A 17,286-nucleotide genomic window follows, 5' to 3' on the forward strand; every position below is an offset into this window, starting at 1 on the left:
GTGCAGGTGAACAGTTCTCGCATTTCCCATACCTTCATCAGGCTGCTCTACCCCCACAGCACTGCAGCATCTCCACAATCAGGGCAATAATTGAAGCCCGTTTCTGCTCTCTGAGTAGTGCTGATGAAAGAATGGTTCTCATTCTTTCACACTTGACTGTGCAGGACGTTGCTATTCATTTACCTGCTTCAGCAGCCTCTGAACCCTACAGATAAAAGGGCTTTGGGATGAGCAGGGATTATCCCACTGTACCAAGGGATGTGAAGCATCACTGAATTTGGAGCATTAATTACTTAGAGACACATGATGTTAGGCTGATACATCCAGAAACCTAGTTTATGAGGATATTTGGCTGGATCAGTAGCACTCAGTGAAGTATCTAAAGCATTTTGAGCTTAGTCTCTCTCTCTGTTAATTGCCAATCCAAGTCCTCCCAAATTACAAATAAATGTGAATGCTTCTAATTACAGAAGTCTATTAATAGCCATAAGCTTTTATCTTTTTACCACTATAAAAAAGCAGTAGTACCCAACAGCTGTGCCACCAGAACACAAAAGACATTGCAAACAACAGGTCTGACTTTATTCCAGCTACCCTTTCACCTGACAGAATACATTAATCCTGAGACCCAGAGGAAAACACTCCACGTCCCTTGGTTCAGGTTGACATCAGCCAGCTCTGCTGACTGACATAAACAATGGGTATGAATTGTAAGAGTTCAGGTGAGAAGCCCTGGACACCTTTGTGCTCTCCTGTTTGAATCTTACTCAAGATCAGTCCCCACGTGATGACACCTGGCCCTAGGCAGACCTGATGTGCAGCAGGTGCCTCTCTTTCCACACTGGCTGACGTTAATCTGGAGACAGAAATGCTGCCGTGGTCCTTGCAGCACAGATGGGCTTAGTGGGGCAGGACTAGGTCTGTGGCACATTTTGGATTTTTACTGCATTGGAGTCTGGTTTTTAAGAATTGTTGCTACAGAAGAGCGCTGAGTGCTGAGGCATCTCAAGGCTGCAACTAAACACAAAAAGAACTCCTGTATAGAACCCGTGGATTATTCTGTGCAAAGGTTTGTTTGCTCCTCCTGGATTCTCCTTTGGAGAAATGGTGAATTCTCACTGCCAGATTGCTGGACTGAAAGCACACAAGTACAAAGCAGAAGTCCCCACTTGACCTTTTGCTTAGAAAGCACAGGCCATGCTGCATGGCCACTGGCACAGAGAGTGGCACAGGCCAAGCACATGCCAGGAAGGGGACACTGCCCTAGGAAAAGAAGCTGGCTGCTGTGCAGCCCCCAGCTGACAGCCTTAGCTCTGCCGATTAGCATTCGCAGGCATTTGCTTCAGCACAATGGGGCTGAGCGATGCTGATGACTGCATTGAAGAAACGACTGGCCATTATTTTTTGTACTGATTGGAATATGCAATATTGAGAGAAGAATCCTGGTTTGGGATCAGTATCTCTGTACACCAGGGACTGTGCCACTTAATCACTGCATCTTTGAAAACCAGATCATGAGTGATAAAATACAAAACTCTGTCTGCATAAACCAGCCCTTTTAATTCCTTTCCCTGCGTTAAAGAATATGAATTCTCAGACTTATTGCTAGTCGTTATTAAATTACTGGATGATCACCGAGGAATTGTCAGCTCATAATAAAACAGTAATTTTCTCAGACTCATTGCCTAAGTTTGACCAACAAATTCTTAGAGACTATCTCAGGGCAGCGTTTTCGGCATTCTTTGAGAATTCGTTTCATTGCCATGCAAATGTAAGTGCCTCTGAGCAGGCTAATTGGTATCTGCAACACAATACTGGGGTTTGCACGTTACAAGTCACTGCACAAGTTACACAGAGTACAGTTCAGATCTAAATGGAAGTAGTGGTGGTGTTCTGAGCTCTGCCATTTATACCGGGCAAAGTGGTGAGTGGGGTGTCTGCACACTTGCAGGGACTACAGAGAGTGACTGTGTAAGACACTGCCTTACCACACAGAAAGAGCACCTCCAGGAAGTGCACCTGGTAATTAGATTAATAATGCACCATGAATTTGAGAGAAGCAGGCAGCTGCTCTGAAATCAGCAGAATCACAGCATGCAGTCGTAACACATTTGGGTCCAGTGCGGTGCATTTGTTTCTTTCTTGCAAGCCTTGCTGTGTGCACACATTGCCACTGCCTTTTACTACTCACTTTCAAGAAGCAGTAACATCTTACAGGAGAACACTGGCAAGGGCCACACCTTTCTTTGCTTCTGAGAACAGCCACAGCCACTAAACAGTTCAGGCAACTACCAATTCTGTTTCAAGCACAGCACTTAGGGAGCACTGCTCTGCAGGAGGGACAGAAGCAGGCTCCTCAGTTCTGAGCAGGTACACAGGGCATGGATTTGCCCAGCCAAGGCAGCGTGTCACAGAGCAGGCTGCAGGGCTAACTCTCAGGAAACATGCATTCCAACATGCAGCTCCAGCATCTGAACACAAGCCCGAACCTTGATGTGCCATCCCAGAAGCAGGTCTCTTGTGACTCTGAAGCTAATCTAAGTCCAGTGCCACTCCCAGAAGTGTGTGCAGGCAGACTTAAGTGACTGAACAGGGAGCCGTCGATCTCACACTGAGAAAAAACTTTCTGAAGACAACTGTTGTTACCTGGGGTGGTGATTTACCTGTCATAGTCCTGGCAGATCTCCCCGACAGCTACCAGGGCTTTCAGGTACTCGTTGGGCTGGTAGGGGTGGATGTAGTGCAGCGAGCAGCTGTTGCGCGGATCGCCGTTGGAGGCGGTGAAGTCGATAGCTACCTGCAGGAGAAGGGAGGTCGGCGTCCTGCGGAGCTGCTGGGGCACACCCGCACCCCCAGCAGCCACGGTCTCCGCCACAACCGCAGCCTCAAAGCAAAGGTCATCTTACATCTGAATTAGGGCACAGTCGATAAAGATGTCAAAAAGTCAACGATCCCTTAGGAAATAAGAGACACTAAAACTACACTGGCACAACTAGGGACAAAACGAACTGCATTCCTGTTAGGTGTGGAAAATGATGTTCAGACACAAATGAATCGAATCTGCTATCCCTAACTTCTCATACTTAATGAAATTGTTCCAGCCCAGGTGATGTTCAGGATGTAGAAGCTCTGCAGCAGAATTGTCCCAAGAGAGTTAAATACCCTACTCAAACTATAAATTAAAACTGCAGTTAGGGACAGTCCTTAGCTATCCGAAATCTTACTGTGGCTGTAGTAATAGTAGCAGATACTGCCTGTCTGGTACTTTGTATCTGGAAAGCATTAAATAAAGCATTAAATAATGAGCCCACTCAATTTCACAGATAATAAGGAGCTAAAAAGTGAGCTGCAGGGTAAAACCAAAGTCTGAGTCCTGCGCAGTGTTTTGCATTGCAAAGGCTTAGGGACGATTGTGGGAAGCAATCAACACAGGAGCCAAGTACCAATGAACGCTCTGAAAACGCCTCTCCCGCTTTTAAAACGCCTTTACAGCTCTCACTGCAGACAGGCTCTAGCATGTGTCTCCCAGTGAGCAGGAAGTCCTCTGCTGAGCTTCTGATGCTGCCTTCCAGGAATTACACAGAATCACAGAATGTCAGGGGCTGGAAGGGACCTCCAAAGCTCAACCAGTCCAACCCCCCTGCCAGAGCAGGATCTCCTGTAACAGATCACACAGGAACACATCCAGGCAGGTCTTGACTATCTCCAGAGAGGGAGACTCCACAGCCCCCCTGGGCAGCCTGCTCCAGTGCACTGTCACCCTCAGAGGGAAAAAATTCCTCCTCATGTTTAAATGAAACTTCCTATGCCTCAGCTTCCACCCATTGCCCCTTAGCCAAAGAGTCCCACAGAGGGCACAAAGTCCTGTACCAATGTGGTTACCAGTGTGTCCAGCTCTCTTCTCCAAAACACAAAGCTCCATTTTCAGTTCCACAGTGCAGCTGACAGGCCAGGCCCTTGCTGAAGGCTGCAAAAAGAACTCTGAAGTCCCAGAGCTGCCTCTATGAGCAGCCTCTGAGCCAGAGCCTCTGCTTGGCACAGGGAAAACTGATTTAGGCAGCTATGCAATTAAAGGGAATTAAATTTCATTCTCCCTTTAAAAGATGTCAGCTCTCCTGAAACTTATTTTTCTTTGCTAAAGAAAGAACAGTCAATGCCAAGTCAGTGCCAGGCGGCCCTGCCTCGGTGTCTAATTTCCCACCTCTGACTCTCAGCTGAAGAAAAGCATTTTTCACTGGGCTCTAGTTAGCCTGCAGATCCCTTTGCTGCCTCAGCCAGCTGTGCACCTAGCTCCTCACCTCACAGCAGTCAGGAGACAGCAGCCTGCACTGGCTTTTACCTCCACCTGCCTACCCGCTGCTCAGCACGGAGCAGCCTGCTTCCTACACAGACCCTTTCCCAAAAATGACAGCTTGATTTAATCTGGAGAAATCAGTGGAACCTTCTCAGGCATGAGGAAGAAAGAAGCTCCAGTGGTTTGTGGAACCAAAGCTAAAGCCATAGACCCCTGTGTGGGTTAGCTGAGTTTTGGGACACTCGTAATGAATCTGAGACATTTCTGAAAAGAGATCACAGTATCACAGTATCACCAAGGTTGGAAGAGACCTCACAGATCATCAAGTCCAACCCTTTACCACAGAGCTCAAGGCCAGACCATGGCACCAAGTGCCACGTCCAATCCTGCCTTGAACAGCTCCAGGTGTTTGTTTTTCAGATGCTTGTTTTCTCTGACGAGAATTTAATCTGGATTTATTGTTCTGATTATACAAAGTGCAAAATGTCTCTGATGAGAGAGGAGCAAAGGACATGCCTGCAAAGTCGTTAAAAGTAGGCATTTTTACTGATAATCTTAAATAGACATTAGCAAGCCTCAAGGGATACATCAGACATCACTGGACAGGTCTTCCTTTGTGTCTGTTAGTCATGGCTAAATGCTTCTTACCTGAGAACAAGAGCAGTAAGAATAAGCAGTGGGTTTCATGAGCTCAGAAGAAAAGGCTGTGGCTAGTGTCTGGAAAATTAAAAACCCTTCCTACACCAGGCCTTCTTGTTGGAAATGGTCCTTGTAGTAAAGATCTGGTGATAAGCAAAAAATATAAAGCTTTTATGGAAGTAGTGTGTTTGACTCTGCTCGAGTCCCAAAGGGAGGACTTTTAAGACTGCTGTTACAATTCCAACACAACAACGCTGAGCTCTGCCCTTATGGCATTGTCCAGCAGTGCCAGCACCTTGTGCACATGCAGGATGAGGACCTGGAATATGGCACAAAACCTAGGCTGATACCACACCTGAGCTAATCCTGTGGGCAGCAAAACAGGAATCTTGGCTGCAGTGCAGACACTGATTTTTCTCAGTGTACCTTACTGCAGCAGCTCCAGTGCACTGGCTGCACCCTCATTGCTTTTTTTCTCAGCCTAGTACAAGGGACATTTTCACTGCACTGCAAACACACTGCATGGCTTGGAGCTCCTGCTCCATCTGTCAGCAATGCACCATCACCTGCCTGAGAGAATCTGTCCAACACATTTTCTGCCACAATTCCTTCTGTGGGTGCTCCATATCTTTTCTGCTGCGTATTTCCTGAAGTGATGAGAGAATCACTCCAGACCCACTTGCACTGCCAGCTTCTGAACACAGCTTCTGGGCAGGAAATGCATCTGATAAAGAGGTACAAAGGTCTGCAATAAGCACTGGACCAAAATAGCAGTGGCAGGAGCGCTACTGATCTCTGCAGATGACAGCTTCTCAATAAATGGTTTAAGTGAAGGATGAGTTTGCTTCCCTTTCCCAAAGGCATTCTTGCTAACTGCAAACTCTGCTCTTACAACAGATCCACGAAGTATCCCAAGAACACACAGCACAACGTCACCAAAGCCTTCATTAGCGCCCTGAATCAACAAGTACATCGTACTATGGCTTTTTGTTATCAAACGGATGCTTGGCATCCCAGTGTCCCTCCCTCGGCAAGCGCCCTTTCAAAGCACACTTGTGTCACACTGCCGGCACACAGCAGGAGCTCCTCAGAAACGTCGTTAACGCTCAGACAGCAACAACGACGTGTGCCGGCAGAGCCGCAAACAATTCCAGACCCATTCCGGTTAAAAGAAATGGAAATCTGGGGAGGTGAAATTCACCAGACTGGGACCACGAGAAAAGGGTTCCTCTGACGGCTGCAGGAAGCGAACGGGAGCAGAGGGATCTCCCTAGAGGCTGCAGCCTGCGCGTCCAGCGCCCGCAGGACAATCTCGGGCATGTTTCTGGGAGCAGCAGCCCGGCTCACCACCACTCTGTGCTGCTGCCACTGGGGACTGGTGCCGCTGGTGAGGAAGTAAACCGTGCCAGCTACCCTGGTATTCATCCAAACCAGCAGAGAGAGCTGGACAATCAGCCGGTGGCTTTCTGTATAGTAGGACCCAGAGTGCTGTAGCAGAAGGCTCATTCTGGAGAGGAAGACTTGCCCACAGGCTGATGTCCAGGATGTCTAACATTTAAGTGGCTAAAGGCAGGTGAGATGAAATTCCCCACTGTGACACAGTCCCAGCAAGAGGGAATTCTTGTGCACAAACCAAGGCTCCAAAGCCAAAGGCCAGTCAGCTCAGGGGCTAACTCAGCCTTTGGGACCCACTGTAGCTCAGCTGGAACTGGTGTGACTGCTCCACCTCAAGCTTCTCAGCCCTGTGTCAAGTTGTCCTTGCTTTTTGCTATGTGATTGTTACTGCTGTAAAACCCCAAAGCGAAAGAAGACAAATCTTACTGCACCAGCAGAGTTTTATTTTCTGGGCTTAATACGTTTAGCAAGATGACCTTAATAATTTACCAGCGAAAGATATGTGAGAACCACCTCCCCATGACAGAAGGGACCAGTGTCTGAGAGGATTCCCTGTTTTATAAGCAAGTTAGGGAAGCACAGCACTTACTGTAAACTGTATTTGGCAGCCTCCCATGATATAATCCAGGAACGAGTGCATCTTGTGGATCTGCAGACAAGAAAGCAAGACAGTTAGCACAGCTGTGTACTGCTGGAACATGTGAGAACTCTGTTAACTGCAAGGAGGAAAGCCACTGACTAGAAACAAGGAGGAAGGTGTCCGATGTAGTTTGAAACAGAAACAGCAACACAGCAAACTTCTAAAATTAATGAAAGGAAGATTCACAGCAGAAGCAGGACCAAGCTGCTCCTTCCCAGTGGGACATGAATGGCAATTTTGTTGTTGGTTTACGAGGAACAAGAGTTTTGCACAGAAGTGGTGGAAGTATTAGAAGGGAACCATAGAAAAGGCCAGCTGGCCATCATGTAGGTGTAAGCATCTAGTACTGCCTACTCCGTGGCAGAGCAGCAGGGACAGTGCAAGAGAAACAGGAGAGCTGAGCACAGGCAGCTTACTTGTGGGATGCCTCTGTGCCGAGGAGCAGTGTCCTGGTTTTGGCTGGGGCAGATCTGGCTTTCCTCACGGCAGCTGGCATGGGCTCACGTTCTGGATTTGTGATGAGAGCAGTTTGACAACACAGGGCTGCTTCACCTGCTGCTGACAGTGGTGAAACAGCACTTGCACACTCAGGGGCTATTTTGTATCCCTGCCCCACTGTGGGCAGGCTGTGGGTGCACAGAATGGTGGGGGGGACACAGCTAGGACAGCAGCTGACCAAATTCCAGTCCATGGCACATCACGCTCAGCAGTAAAAAGGGAGGGGGGGGAGGAAGGGATGGCGTTTGTCTTCCCAAGTCACTGTTACTTGTGGTGGAGCCGGGCTCCTAGAGACAGCCGAACACCTGCCTGCTGCTGGGAAGCAACGAATTAATTCCTCCTTCTGCTTTGCTTGCACCTGCAGCCTTTCCTTTACCCATTAAACTGGGTTTGATCTCAACCCACGAGTTTTCTCACTTTCACTCTTCTGATTCTCTCCCCCATTGCACTGGAGGGAGTGAAAAAGTGGCTGCCTGGCGCTAAGCTGGCAGCTGAGGTTAAGCCACAATGATCCCGCAGACAGCTGATTATTTGCTACCCTACAGGTAGTTCCACTTTGTGTTTCCAAACATGACTAAAATCCATCACTGAGAGCTTCACAAAGAGACAGTCAAAGAGCAAAACACTTATTTACCTTGCACTGGTTAAGGATGACAATGCCTGAGTTCTTGTAATTCTTCTTTTTTGCTTTGTACTTGGGGTTGATGCATTCCCATTGCACCTGTGAAAAAGAGCAGCCACTGCTTGAAGGAAAACTTCTGTACAAGATGGAGTAACTCACAAAACAAAAAAGGCTCTGAGCTCCATAGCTGAATAAATCCTATCAAACAATGGTGCACACGGAAGAAAAAAATGAAAACCATTAACAATGCAGAGAATGATCTTCATAGAAAAAGGCTTAGGGCAAATACTTGTCTCGTGTGTAAGAGAGCTCTCCAGACTCATGTGCTGTCGTCTTCCTCTCCTGCAGATCCAGTGTCAGATAAACAAGACTGAGGATATTTTGAAACCATTTAATAGGAGAAAAAGAGGACTCTTAATTAAAAGTGAAAATACTGCAGGAAAACAAGCTGCTGCACTGTATGAACTATAAACCTGCCTACGTGGGGGGTTTGTATTACAGTTGTGATTGGAGAAACTCTGATCAGAGATCATCTTGCTCTCTCCTGAAAAACAACAGTAGTTCCTCCTGTAAGTAAAAGAAAAGGTGAATGAAATCACTAGCAAGTGTACAAAGATGTAGTTAACAGATTCCTGTGAAAATTATCCCTGAGAACATTTGGAAATGACTGGTTTTCTTTACAAGTAGTTGTACAGCAAAGAGTCCTGCCTTGTCCTGAAATACCTTGCCTTGTCCTAGCATAACAGCTCCCAGAGTCTTACTGGTTTCAACTTCAGATGTTCTGCTCTCTTCTGCTTTTGGCCAGACTGCTAAGGACAAAATTGCCTCTACTGTCTGCAGTACCATCCATGCCTCTTACCAGAAGAGTGCCATGTACATTTGCATGTGAGGTATCTCTTGGGTTGTGTAAATTCAGACTCGAATCTGTAACATGCTATTAAACACAGTTTGTAACACGACTATTTTCTTTCAAGGAGGTGTTTCCAAGTGCTGGGAGAAAACCTGATGTTAGCTGACACTAAGACTACCTCTTCAAAGGGAAGCAGCATGACCTGTTGCCTAAAACAGAACCATATCTGTCCAGAATGTTACAACATTCTGCCCACAGTGAAGACCTTCCTAATTGTGTGACACTTCTTCTATAGCAAAAACATTCACATGGGATCTGAGTAAAGTGTTTCAATGTGTAAAACTCTTTTCACCTTATGAATAGTCCCAGTGACTCCACTGTGCTTCAAACCACTGCCTAAGAGCAATTACTTAGATGTCTCTGAAATATTTCAAACTTTGAGCTTTTACCCAACATCAAAAAAGGGAAGGCAGAACATATGGCTTCGGTGCACCGTGCAACCCCTTCTGCACAGGGGAAGGAGGAGCATCTTCATCACTGGTTACTGGAGACAGATGACAGAGTGAACAATGGGCAAAGAAAAAATGTTCTGCAGGAAGCACATCTGCTTACTCTCCCAGTTTGCCTACAGCTCAATTATTTGTCTCATGAAATGGATTTTCCACCTGAGAAAACAGGCAGACATAGGCACACATGTTCAGCGGAAGACCTCCATAGGCATTTGTTCTCAGCTACACAGGGAGATGCTACTCTTTGCAGTGGAGATGCTGCCATCCTAAATATCTTCACCTCTTCCCTTACCAAACTTTCAGAAGAGCAAAGGATGCAGCCACCCATGCCACACAGCAGCAAAGGAGAGCAGAAGTGACTCACTGCCACTGCAGAACCAAAACTGCATTACCAATAGCACGAGCTATTCAGAGAAAGAAACGAAGGTGTCAGGAGAGTGTCCTGTACCCTACGGCAAGAGAAGTCGTGCTCCGGAGCAGTTGCTGTCTCTGGGACATGGCAGCACATCAGGTAGTCTTGTGAGAAAGGGCAAGAGAACTACAGTGAAGCTCTGGCGACCATCAGTCTGCTCCCTTTGCTTCCCTGCAATCCTCTTGTCTCTCCCTTTCCTTTAGGCCGAGCTGCTGCAACAACTGACACAGCTTGCAAGTGACAAAGGGGTCAGCGGACATGGCACAGCAACCCACTGACAGCAGGCAGCACAACCTCTTTCTGAGGACTCAGGACAGGCAGGTCACTTTGAAGTCCTCCAGCAGAGACATTGCTTTACTCCTACCATCCCTTCTGGCAAGGTGACAGAGGGGTCTTTTTCTTGTTTTGGACCATAAAGATGTCCACCAAGGCAGAAGAGCAGCTTTTAATCCCCATCAGAGGATTCTTTTGGAAACGTGAACCTGAGGAATGAAGTAAAGATGAAAGCATTGCTCGTGTCCTCAGTCAAGGCCCCCTCGCCTTGCCCGTGCTCCCAAGGCTCCAGATCTCATGGATGTGGCAGGTGCCTGACATGGCTGCAGGCTCCTCTGAGGCCTCTGCCTCTCTGGGGTCAGCAGCAGCTGATGATCTTGCAGACAGTCCTGGATGAACTTGACTTTCTCCTGCCAAAACTAGATGTGGAATTGTCCATTGGTGTCAATAAACTTCTTGGTCCGTTACCAAAGGCTTAAAGGTCTCATCCATGCAGTTATATGAAGAGCTTCCTGATGCAAAGGTCCCAGGTGAGGGTCACAGTCAGGTATCTGGGCAAATTGGGGAACCCAGCTTGGCTACCCTCGGCAGCCCTCCTCGCCCCCATAACAACATCATGAGCTTGTGGGTATGCCTGTGGAGGTGCTCAGCGCAGCACAGCTCCCTGCTCCCCTCTCCACTGTGGTGTGCACAGACACGGCCACGGTTATGTAACACAGGAACAGCTTCTGCCCTGACGTAACCCCTGTGCTGCATGTGGATCCAGCTGCTCCTCTCTATTTCCACGACTTTTCTACCCCAGATCCCTTTGGCTTTACTGCCTACATTGCTTTTGTTTTCCTCCTGAGAGGGTTTCAGCTAGGAAAAGCTTTAATACTAAAGCTTTCCTATTCTTGTTTTCAAATGTCTGACAGATGAATGAGAACCCTTTCTAAAGCTGCCCTGCACACACCTAGTAAAGCTATTGCTCACACATACATTTGGGACAAATCCTAGGCATACAACCAGCTCCAGCTAGTTACCTCTATTTCACTAGAGCAAAACACCTGTCACAGGCAGGGATGGCATTGTCTTTATTGTGTTTTACTGTGGCGAGGTTGGGGTGAAGGAGTACTGATGAACTTTGGACTGGTGGGCAATGCTGAGTGGAGGCTTTAGCAATGCCTGCTGCAGACGTGCACTGAGCGCCAGGATGCCTGCGTGCTGCTTGCCGCTGGCGGTCAGTATGAAAACAGCCTGTCAGCATCCAGCAGGGCCGTCAGGGTGGAACGGAAAGACACGCACCACGCTGTTCTCCTGAGCTTGTTCACCATCAGGAAGTCCTCTTAAACAACATCTATTAATGTCATCTGTACCACTGACCAAAGACCAACCAGCTCTCCCAGGAATCAGTCCTTTTCAGCTGTGGAGAAGCAGCTACACCACACTGTCTCTCCACCACCAACAGGAACAGAGAGTTTATCCTTCACAGTCGCTCCTGGCACTCCACTCTGCAAGTCTCCTGCCTTGGCTGTGTGCTGTCTGTTTGGGAATGGCTGTGATGCTCTCCTGGAGACACTGCTACCACAAACACCTTTACCAATCCCACATAAGCCCTTTCCCAGCCACTGCTACTTGCTGCAAAACTGGGGTGCTGTCACATCACTGGACGTGTCCAAGTCATTCACTCTGGAATCTGTTTGCCTCTTCAGGCAGACTGGACTGTCAGCGGTGTCTCATCACTGCTCATCTGACTCATGGCATCTCTTTACTTCTTTAGTAGCTTTTATTTCCACTCAAGTTCAGTTTGGCTTACGTTTCAGTGGTCTGAGTTTGAAAGAACAAACTAGAGTTTCACTTGCACTCAAGGTCTGCCCAGAAGGTCTTTACAAGGGGTTTGTGTGACTGAGACATACCAACAAGAGCAACACTTTCTACAATCCAGGTTAATAACATCAATAGAAAATGTCTAGAAGAACCAAAAAGCTTCTTGGCCTATGAAGCAGCCAGACTCAGAGTGCTCATCATTTGTTAAACAGCTTCTGACTCTTTGTTAGCTTTCTATTAGAACATTACCCGCAGACCCTCACTGTAAAGCCCAAATGAAGTTTACGAGGCATCTGTGTTTGCTTTTGAGATTACCATGAAGCAGCGAACACAAGTTACCAGCAGGTTAAAAGACAGTATTTTCAGCTCCCCCCAGAGAATTCATCAAAACCAGCACCTTCAGGAGTAAGTAATAATGGCCAATGACAATTTCTGGAATTAGATATGCAAAATTATTTATCACATTTAATAAGTACCATCAAATTCAATTTTAAAAGAACAGGCTGACACAAGGAAGTGAATTATTAAGAAGTTAACAATTTCATTTTCCCCTAGGACTGTAATATTTAGAAAATAGATGAGTTTCATTGTGCTGGGTTCACATAGAGCTGGCAGCCACGAGGGCAGCCCATGAGAAATGGAGAAGGATGGAGAGCAGCCCTCACCCAGTGAGTGCCCCCAGGGCAGCAGGTGACTGCTCTCAGTACCCAGACAGAGCACCTGCTTTGCTGTAACAGCTCAGCACCTTAGAGAAGTCTCATGCTTGGGTCCAGAGGAAACAAATCTGAGCAGAAAGAAAGAAATGCCTTCAGCCTGTGGACTGGAAAAGACCCTGAGAGCTTCAGGTGCGGACATCGAGAACAGGCTGCTTTCTGCATTTTTGGATAACAGTAAAACCTATGGGAGAGATCAGCACAGCACCTCACTGCTGAGCAACAGCGAGGCAACGTCCCCTGCTCTACTGCAGGATGGCAGGAATGCTGCTTTATGGATCTTATGAACTGGGACTGCTTGGGCAATTGTCCACTTACCTGCCGTCCCTCCATAGCTCCTCTCATTTCCATGAAAGTAGAGCTAAATTCTCCAATGAAGTCGTGCTTGCCGTTGGAGTCCCAGTCCCAAACAATGCACTGGGGAGGCAAAGAGGAAAAGAGTGAGACGAAAGGCTGTGCACTGCAAGCATGCCTCTGTAGGGGGAGAGGGGATGTGTGGGTACTGAGATTATTTTCCCTCAGGGAAAATGCTTCAAGTGATTTGTTCCTGTTAGGTTGTCAGAATGAGTGAACTTTATATATAGTACCTTTGGGCAGAGGGAATGGAGTGAGAGAGTGATTGGCATTGGAATGGGCTGCCCAGGGAGGTGGTGGAGTCGCCACCCCTGGAGATATTCAAGAAAAGACTGGATGGGGCACTTAGTGCCATGGTCTGGTTGATTGGCCAGGGCTAGGTGACAGGTTGGATTGGCTGAGCTTGAAGGTCTCTTCCAACCTGGCTATGATTCTATTTAAAATGCAAGAGGACACAGTAACTGCTGTAACTGACTCCACTTTCAGCAGAAGGGACTGGATTAGCCCTGCAGCGAGCACAAGGATTTCATCAATACCTTTGTGCCTTCTGTACAGAGATGGTGGTAACTGATATCTTAAAAGATGGCAGGGTTGCACCAGACTCAGACCTTTTGCCTGTTGAAGGAGGCTTGAGAGAGACAGCCACTGATAGCTGCCACTTAGACAATGGTAAGTGATTCGGCATTCCCTTCACCGCGTCGCAGTAAGCACAGCACCCAAGACACAGCCAGAACAGAAAAGTAATCTCCCTGTGGCTCTAAACACATGGGAAGGCTGATTTTAAAATCACCTACTTGGAAGAGAACAGTGAAAGGAATGGAAACTCTTGGTTTCTACAAAAAAGTGGCAAGTCCTCAGACTCAAGAACAGAGCAAGCAAGTCATATTTCATTGACAGCCATGACACAGCACCAGCCCGAGCCCATTCCACCCCTGCCAGATGGATGCAAGAGCCATTGGCAGAGCTATCACTGTCACCCAGCCAGTCTCTGCAGCACCCCTGGGGATGCGAGCCTGTACGCAGTGGCTCTGCAATGACAGGAAGTCTCTTCTGCATGCTGCCTCTTCTGGACAGCTCACAGCACCTACGAACAACCAGAGTCCTTTCACAACCAGTTACTTAAACCCAGAGCTGCTTGCTTGTGTACCCTTGTTTGTATCAAGAGTGCTTAGGAACCTCAAACACAGCCTGCTCAATGCTGACAAATGAGCCCCAATGATACTGCTCTGGAAGAGAAATATGTTGCAGTAAGTCACTTGAGGGAAAACTCTAACTGGACTTTAAATGACTTTGCAGGTTTTGATGGTGAAAACATAAGCAAGCTTCTACTCTGCAGTCACTGCCAGGTTTATTGCCACAGACCTCTCAGGACACATATGTATACAGCCATGTAGACACAAGACACTGTGCTGTTGCTGCTCAGGTTCAGAGTACACATGCTCATCTGCACTCTGGCCTAACAAGACAGTCTGTGCAGTTGTGGTGCCTGCCTTTACATGTTCCAGAAACTCCACTCTGTGTTAAGGTCAAAGAACCCCACATTAGTCACAGCACTTCTTTTCTTTGCAATGCCTTATCCAAAACACCCCTAGCAACTGAACATACAACACAGAGATGGGACAACTGTTCAGTGCCCTGCCTGTGCTTATGAAGACTTGGCTGTCCAAGAAAGGAGAAGAGGCAAATACGAAGTGGTAACTTTCCATCTCAGTTGATGAGATTCCAGTTCTTGAGTCTATGCCCTTTGCCCAACAGTCCAAATCAGAGCGTGCAGGCATTTTCCTCTTCCTCAGAAGCTCATGAACAGGCCCAAGCTGTGGGGCACTAACACTGCTGACAAAGAGCATATTGCTTATGTAACTGCTCGCATTTGGGGTTTTGCACACACAGTAGCCTAGTTTCTGGGTTTTGTTCTTGCACTGGGTGCAGATGACTCTGACAGATTATTTTGCCTGTCTAAATCTATAGAACTCCCTCCCTGTGTGCATTTCCCTGTACTCGCTGAAGTGTTTAAGAGATGTTCTCCTTAACTGTGAATTCTCAGCAGCTGCTCTGTAGTGCCTGGGTTATCTCTTTCCCTTACATCTGTAGTAGGGTAGAAATGTGAGAGACCTCACTGGGGGACCTGGCATGAATGGAATGCTCCCGAGCTTGCCAGTTAGGTAACATCTCTTGGGAGCCAGGGACAAACAGGCTGGGGATCCGAGGTGCCCAGCACTCTGGCTACTCATGCTTGGCAAAGCTGAGGGTACAGAGATACACAGATGAGGTGAGCTCAGCAGCCTCTTCAGAAAGAACATTTTGTAAAGACAGGGGCATGGGAGGAAGAAAGCTGTGGTACAAAACATGCCATGAAAAATAGAACCACTGAGGTTCCCACATGAGTGAAATGATGTAGAAACCTGATGAAAATCTAAGCCTAACAAGGTCATTGAGACCTTTGTTACAGCATCTAGGTGGGGCAGGTTCATCCTCCACGGAGAAGATGAGATGCTGTGGAATACCTATGTACCTGCAAGAGCATGTTATAGTTCTATCTTAACGTGAAGAATATAGACTAAATCTATAAATCACAGCGTCCATGCAGCATAATACACAGCCTCACATACACAGTAACAAAAATAATGCAGTACTCTTGCTTTATCTGAACCCTCCCTGCTGCCTGAGCAAGGAAACGTGATGTTGGGTCAACACTGACTCATTAGGAACATCAGCTACCAGACTGGAACTAAGAGAAGGGATCTGACAGCCTTCTGGGAGTTGTCTCTTCTGAAGAGACAAACACTCTGCTGCCTGTAGAATGCTCCAGAAAGTAGTTGCCATAAATGACTATAGTGACTTTTTTGTTTTGTTTTGTTTTTTTTTGGGTGGGGGAGGGGGAATACAAAGGATGTGCAAACAGTCACTTATAGCAGTAACTTTGTCTCCCTCCCTCTTCTGAACCTCCTATGAAGAGATGCAAATCAGCATCTGTGAAATTATGTCTTTCTTACCCTGTTTCTCACTTCTGAGCACTTTGTTGTTACTAATCCAAGAATGAAGAGCTCAGAGCATCCAGAACCCAGGGTGAATCATAGACTCATAGAATCAACCAGGTTGGAAGAGACCTCCAAGATCATCCAGTCCAACCTAGCACCCAGCCCTATCCAGTCACCTAGACCATGGCACCAAGTGCCTCAGCCAGGCTTTTCTTGAACATCTCCAGGGATGGTGACTCCACCACCTCCCTGGGCAGCCCATTCCAATGCAAATCACTCTCTCTGACAACAACTTCCTCCTAACATTCAGCTTATACTTCCCCTGGCACAGCTTGAGACTGTGTCCCCTTGTTCTGTTGCTGGTTGTCTGGGAGAAGAGCCCAATCCCACCTGGCTACAACCTCCCTTCAGGTAGTTGTAGACAGCAATGAGCTCTGCCCTGAGCCTCCTCTTCTCCAGCCTAAACAACCCCAGCTCCCTCAGCCTCTCCTCATAGGCTTTGTGTTCCAGGCCCCTCCCCAGCCTTGTTGCCCTTCTCTGGACACCTTCCAGCACCTCAACATCTCTCCTGAATTGAGGAGCCCAGAACTGGACACAGCACTCAAGGTGTGGCCTGATCAGTGTTGAGTAGATGGGAAGAATAACCTCCCTTGTCCTACTGGCCACACTCTTCCTGATCCAGGCCAGGATGCCATTGGCTCTCTTGGCCACCTGGGCACACTGCTGGCTCATCTTCAGCCTACTATCCACCAGTACCCCCAGGTCCCTTTCTTCCTGGCTGCTCTTCAGCCACTCTGTCCCCAGCATGTAGTGCTTCTTGGGGTTGTTGTGGCCAAAGTGCAGAACCCTGCACTTGGCCTTGTTCAATCTCATCCCATTGGCCTCTGCCCACCCATCCAGCCTGGCCAGGTCTGAGAAGCCCAACGTTAAGATCTGAAGCAAGGAAATGCAGAGTCAGGTTCCGCTTCCTGGCATGTTTGCCAGTGACAATTGTTTAGTATCAAGTTCATCTCTGGGATTTCCATTTCTACAACACCCTTCTTCCTGCAAACAAGCCAATAAAAATTAACACCAAATGAAGAGACTGACAGCTGCCATCAGCAGCGCATGAAGGAGGTGGCAGAGAAGCACCTTTGCCCTAACCCCAGAGAGCCAAGATTTTGGCAAAGGACACCGGTGAAGCCAGACACCCTGAGCTGGTCTGAGGCTGGTATTGGTGCCATTTGAGCAAACCCTCAGGTAAAGGCTCACAGGGTGAGTTTCAGGACAGCGATGGTCCTCCCAATTCAGGGATCAAAAACTG

General features: G+C 47.6%; 1 protein-coding gene across 6 annotated transcripts in view; it reads right to left on the reverse strand.

Moving 5' to 3' along the window:
• Positions 1–17,286, reverse strand: part of CPNE4 (copine 4) — a 180,352-nt gene that overhangs the window by 21,964 nt on the left and 141,102 nt on the right. For all 6 annotated transcript variants that reach the window (XM_064169833.1, XM_064169830.1, XM_064169832.1 and 3 more), the window contains 4 exons: positions 12,970–13,068; positions 8,101–8,187; positions 6,918–6,977; positions 2,664–2,797 (listed from right to left, as the gene is read on the reverse strand). In XM_064169833.1, coding sequence (XP_064025903.1) covers positions 2,664–2,797; positions 6,918–6,977; positions 8,101–8,187; positions 12,970–13,068 — 380 coding nt within the window. The remainder of the gene's footprint in view (positions 1–2,663; positions 2,798–6,917; positions 6,978–8,100; positions 8,188–12,969; positions 13,069–17,286) is intronic.

This window comes from Pogoniulus pusillus, chromosome 32, assembly GCF_015220805.1.
Source record: "Pogoniulus pusillus isolate bPogPus1 chromosome 32, bPogPus1.pri, whole genome shotgun sequence".
NCBI lineage: Eukaryota > Metazoa > Chordata > Aves > Piciformes > Lybiidae > Pogoniulus > Pogoniulus pusillus.